Source organism: Oncorhynchus mykiss, chromosome 11 (genome assembly GCF_057628025.1).
Source record: "Oncorhynchus mykiss isolate SJ-2025 chromosome 11, ASM5762802v1, whole genome shotgun sequence".
NCBI classification, from domain to species: Eukaryota; Metazoa; Chordata; class Actinopteri; order Salmoniformes; family Salmonidae; genus Oncorhynchus; species Oncorhynchus mykiss.
In genome coordinates, this window is record NC_143032.1 from 78,220,471 (window position 1) to 78,226,626 (window position 6,156).

The 6,156-nt window shown below is 41.9% G+C and overlaps 1 protein-coding gene across 1 annotated transcript; it reads right to left on the bottom strand.

Annotated features, from left to right (window-relative positions):
* Positions 1–672: 672 nt before the first annotated feature.
* On the bottom strand, positions 673–5,719 carry LOC149979879 (interferon-induced very large GTPase 1-like). Its single transcript, XM_090191178.1, is given in 1 exon segment — positions 673–5,719. A coding segment is annotated over 1 exon segment (4,374 nt). The 5' UTR covers positions 5,417–5,719; the 3' UTR covers positions 673–1,042.
* Between the last annotated feature and the right edge of the window lie 437 nt (positions 5,720–6,156).

The window sequence follows — 6,156 nt, forward strand, 5'->3', positions numbered from 1 at the left end:
ATCAGGGTCAACATGATCAGGGTGAACATGATCAGGGTCAACATGATCAGGGTCAACATGATCAGGGTGAACATGATCAGGGTCAACATGATCAGGGTGAACATGATCAGGGTGAACATGATCAGGGTCAACATGATCAGGGTGAACATGATCAGGGTCAACATGATCAAGGTGAACATGATCAGGGTCAAGGTGAACATGTTCAGGGTCAACATGATCAGGGTCAACATGATCAAGGTGAACATGATCAGGGTCAAGGTGAACATGATCAGGGTCAACATGATCAGGGTGAACTTGTTAGTGCCACTCGATCAAGTCCCTCTTCAGTCATGTCATCTCTTCCCGTTGTTGAACATTGTAGAGATTCTAGGTGTCATCGTCATCTAATAATAATTATACATAGTATTTTTATAGCTCATTTCTGAAACACAAAGTCGCTTTACAATAAAGAAAAACAAAAGCAACAGCAAAACAAACCCAAACATCAAACAATTAATGGGAGAGAGGCCATAACAGCAAGAGACTAAATGAACAACAAATGAACATGAAAATATCTGTCTCATCTTGCCCCCCAAAATTATATCTCTAACCTATTCAAAGTAAGTTTAAACATGATTCTAATGATTTTTAACATGCCATTATCTGGGACAGTGAGACAGATTAGGCTATTATGGAGCGTAATCATCTTTAATCTGGAGGGTTATTTTACAGTAATTTTGCCTAGGACAGTAATTTTACCTTGAACAGTGACACAGGTATGCATGTTACAAAGCTTTAAAAAAAGGGATTATTTTACAGTAATTTAGCTTCCTGTCACTGAGGATAAACAGGTACATGGGACAGTCATTCTAGCGGGAGGCCAACCTGTCTAAACATGGGAGATACCGTATGTACCTGGAACACAGATTATACATCTACTGAGCATTCAGAGAATAAATCTTACAACATGATTTTAATTTACACAGCATAACATTCTGAACATTGATTTTCATAAATGAAGTTGTCGCCCAAATTGCACTCAGGTGGAAAATTCTGCTACTACCTACACTTTTATACCAAAAGCTACCTTCAAGCCTTCCAATGCTTGCTCTTTTGTGATGCTCTTCCATGCCTCTGGAATCATAGCTGGCTTGGCATTGTGCATCACAGCCAGCCTGTCGTTGTATGTCGCCAGGACATATTTCCAGTAGTCAGAAGCCTCATCAGTTGAGTCTGGTTGGATGTTCCATTCTGGGTAATAGGTACGATAGTCTTTGTAAGGGTGAAGCTCCCAGTCAGTGTCTCCATTTTTGAATGATTTTTTACTGTTTACATCAGTTGTGCAAAGTGTTTCAATCAGTTCTTGAGTCTGAACACTTCTGTAGCTGCCCAGTGCTTGTGGTCGATGTGCATTTGCGTGATGCTGTCTGTGTTCTTTACCTCCAGCATCACACGGCATTTTGCAGAAGGGGCACTGCTTCGCACAACCCGACACACGCATGAAGAGCTCGTCCTGAGGTTTGATGGGAAGGGCGTAAAGGGATTCAATGATGTCAATGGATTTCGAGAATTCATCTTGCATTTGCTGCTTCAAGTCACTCAGAGACTCGCGGAGACTCGTGGTGAAACGATCGCAGGTAGTACTTATCTGAAAGAGGACCACCTCAACAGCGTTCATAGATATGGAGATGTCTTTGTCAAGATGTTTGCACAGGTTTTTCATAAACTCTGTGACACTTTTAGTGTCCTTGGGCAGAGGTTGGCTAGCTTTTTCAATGGCCTCCATTATCTTTTGATTGATCTCCTTCAGCCTCTTGTTTTTCAACATGTCAAACGACATCTCAGCTGAAAGGCATTCTTTAATGTGCTGGCATATCAAATCTTTAACATAGATCTCGTACTTCTCAAAGTATTTGACAAAGGCCTGGAAGTCATCTTTTTCCAGCAGCTCCTTGAGGATAGAGTACTGGAAGGATGACCGTGAGCTGTACTCTGCTGCGTGGCTGCTTATCACCATTTCATCTACAATGTCAGTCCCAAGGAACCTATTGATGTATTGTAAGATCGCTGGTCGGAGACTGTGCTGAACAAAGTCCTGTGCTTTGCGTTGGCAATGGTCTCTCTCTCTGTATAAGTCTACGAAAGCAGACAAGTACTGATTCTTGGACTCCTCCAGACGCTTTTGAGGATCTTTGCGAAGAAGGAAATTCCTGTGCATTTGAAGGAATTCCCTCGAGGCAATACCACATATGTGCAGTTTCAGGTCAATCTCAAACTTTGTATTTGTTTTTAGGTCCTTGTAGTTTTCTTTCAGAGATTCGTTTATCTTCTCAAGAACTTATTTTGTAAGAGACTCATGGTAATCTGTTTGAGATTTTGTGGAATCTAGGATAATCCTTCTGCAGGTATCAATAACGCTCTCTGAAAATCTCTGCAAACTTTCTTTCGCTTTTTTCTTTCTCCCAAACATCATCATTTTCAGTTTGAATTTTGTCATAGTACAAATGTGTCTATCCCTGGCCTTGAAAGGCTCCATGCCGTAGGCTGTCAGAGTCTCTATATTTTGAAACTCCTCATTCACATTGCGATTAGAGAAATCTCTTCTCAACTGCTTGAAAACATGAGAAGGAATGTCCTGCTCTTCCAACCCTGAAATCTTCACAACTTCTTGGCTCCACATCTTCCCAAACTCATCTTCCAGCTGCTCGTCTGAGAGTGGGGTTTTGTTGTCATTGGAGTTTTGAAGAAGCTGCAATACCTTCTGCTCAATCATGACTTTCTGTTTTCTATGAATATCATCGGCCTCAATTGTGCTGATCTTAAGCTTAACGGCCATGTCAAGTTTATTATTCTCTGTGTTTAAGATATCTCTGTGAACATCCCGGATATGATGAAATAAATCTATTTTGTTCTTTTCTATCAGGGATACATTTCTGTCTTTCTTTTTGTAGTATGCATCCAGTTTCTCTGTCATCTCTTTCTCCAGAGTTGCCACCATTTTCAATGCCTCAGATTTTAAAGATTCCTGCAATTTCTGCAAGTCTTGGATTTCTGACTGAATTTCAAAGCTGTTTACCTCAAGGTTTGAGATTTGTAGGTCTGCCTTCATCTGCCATGTATAGATGTTCTTTCGGCTTTCCCACTCCCATTGAGTCATTTCTTTCCAGAGGTTGTCATATGCTTGAGCAACAAGAGTATTTCTGAAGCTGAAAATGAAGTTCTCATATTTCACAGCTTTCGACAAACTCTTCATCCATTCGATGAATTCTGGGATCAGTGAAGGTTCCTTATACCTGCATGTTTTAAGAACTTCTAGAAGGTTCTTCTTGAGGTCCAAAACAGCTTCACTGTAACCTGTATTGACAGGTGCCATTGGTGGTGTGCCTTGCCACAGCCCAGGAATATACCAGTTGTTTTTGTCTGCATCATAATCCAATACATCTGTGAATCTATTCACAGAGGGCCGCTTCTCCATCTCAGCTGCAATCTGTGTCATCTCATTGAGTCGGTCCAGAATACGTTTTCTGTCCGCCACATTCTTGTTGTGTGCAGACACTCCTGCCACATTTTGGTGCACAAAATGACAAACTGGAATTTTCCCAACTTCTTTCATCCTTAAGAAGGCATGAACAACTATCTGCAGGACGTCATTCATCTCTGTTGAGTTCTCCATGGCAATGTTGATGATTGTGATATCACTAAGACCGATCACTAGAGTTGCCAACTCATTGTCGTGTTCACAGCTTTCATCCAGCTGTGCTAGAGATGGCGACTTGAGACCCTCTGTGTCGATTAGAAGGATGAAGTCACAACGCAGGTCTTTCCTCATGTCCTCTCCAACCCTGAGGAAAAGCAGGAATGCTCCCCTTGTGCATCTGCCACTGCTGACGGGGAATTGCACACCAAACATGGTGTTGAGCAGTGTTGATTTCCCTGTACTCTGTACCCCCAATACAGTTAGTACAAGCAGCTTACTCTTCTCTCCTACCTTTCTGTGAAGCTCCATCAGGACATCAGTCACCCACTTCTCTGGGATGTTGGAGGCATCTCCATCTAAAAGCTCAAATGGATAGCCATCCAACAGCAGCTCAGCTGCCAGAGCAGGTAGAGAGCAATGTTCTGCTGATGCTTGGGGATTTCCAAGACTGGATGCTTCGTAGATTTGTCCCATCTCTCTCATGAAATGTTCGATTCCCAGAGACGAGTCCAAAATACATTGATCTAGCTCTTCCAAACATTTATTACCTTGCTTCACCAAAGACTGTTCCTGGAATCTGTTGCGCAGAGATGACATGTCTTTCCGTGAACGCATATCCAGCTTGAGCTGTAACCATTTCAGAAATAGGGCCTTTTCCTCTTTATCAGTTGTTGCCAGGTATCCTAGAAAGCTTGCCATTGCTGTGGTAGTCTTGTACTTGTTCTGCTCTCTTCTAATCTTCAGTTTATCCTCCCGGAGTTTGGCTCTGTACTCTTCCAGTCTGCTTTCCCCTGAGTTTTTGAACCTGCACTCCTCTTTCTCTAGCTTAGCTAATTGTTTCCAGTTTTCACCTTGCAATGGCAGCTGGTTCCTCTTGTAATCCACTATGCTCTGGTCTCCAATGCCTTTCAGAATCTCCTCAGCTGCTGATTTTGAAACCTCATACTTACATTCATCAACAGATATCTCCAGCTCCATAGCTTTGTTTGACATACTTTCTATGCTTATTTTTGAAGTAGATTCCTTCAAAATATTGTTAATGGCTTTGCTGATCTGACGTGAGAATCTTGCACAGTTTACATTTGGTCTCTGTGTTATTGTATTGTTTGACTTTAGTTTGAATGCCTCCATTATCTCCTTTACCGATGTTTCAACATTACGGCTCTCCTCTCCTTTGGAATTGACCACGAGGAACAGCTTGGATCCCATGTCCCCAAGAGAGAGCAACAACTTCCGCTCATCTTCATCAACACTGTCCAGGAAGATGAAGATGGCTGTTGACACTTGGGTTAGAAAACTAAATTGTGCTTGTGAAGCACAAATGTCTCCTCTCAAATTAGCAACGGTTAGTGGTTCCGGATATCTATCAACATTTCTGTTTCCACATGGAAGATACCAGCAAGCCTCTACCAAGCCACCTGAGATCATCCTTGGAGCTGTCCCTCCATCCATGTCTTTGTGAGGGAAAATGTTGTGAATCTGTTGGCCACTGCTAAAGATATGATTCAAGAGCTGCGATTTGGAAATGCTACAGTCTTGAAGCCTGACAAAGGAGATGAAAGGTATTTGCTCAAAGACAAAATTACCTTCCTCAAACCCTTTTGACTCTGATAGAGCATGTGGACGCCACTCTTTAAGGATATCCCTCAAGGCCCACAACATGAGGGTGCTCTGACTGCCAGTGCCCGGGGGTAGCAGAAGTGGCACAGCAAACTGGCACATGGACATCTTGAGGGCCATTTCCTGCTGCAGGAAACTGTCAGCACAGAGAAAGAGTGCAGTGATGAGATCTAGAAGATTTACCTCATTATCCTCTGGATTCTCATCTCTATAAAGGTCTATGCTACTTTCATCCTCAGGTAAACATGTACAACTCTTACAGTCTGCATTGACAATGAATAGTTTCCTCAGAAAGTACCGTGGTACTGCTTTGAGTGAGTCAACAGCGTCATCAGAAATGCTGTCCTTGTTGATCTCAAGCAAAGATCTAAGAGTCAGTTTATTAGGATATTGTTTTTCCAGACCAAGTTTGTGGAGTAACGTCTTCAGAGGACCTAAAATAAGAACAGGGAAACTCAGTGAGGTTGTTAATGAGGTACATAAACACTAAATGACAGACAGGGGGCACTGTTTCGAAAGCCACCGCACCACCATCTTTGTACTCTTCCGCTATTGTTTAAAACATTTTGGAAGATATAGAAATGCATTTATTAATGTCTACATTTGTTTTTTCCCAAGTATATTCTATAGGTTGTTATCAATGACGTCATATTTTAGCTCCTTTCTAAACATTCCGTTCCCGGATGGGGGTCAAGCACAGCCTGCTTCATGTATTACAGTGTGAAAACACCTCTCTTTTTTTCAAGATTGGCCACCATTTATTTTGACTATTTGACTGATATAAAATAAGCCTGTATTATTAACTGACAAGTACGTATGTGTGGATTATGTTGATTTCACATCCATTGTAGACTCTTCTT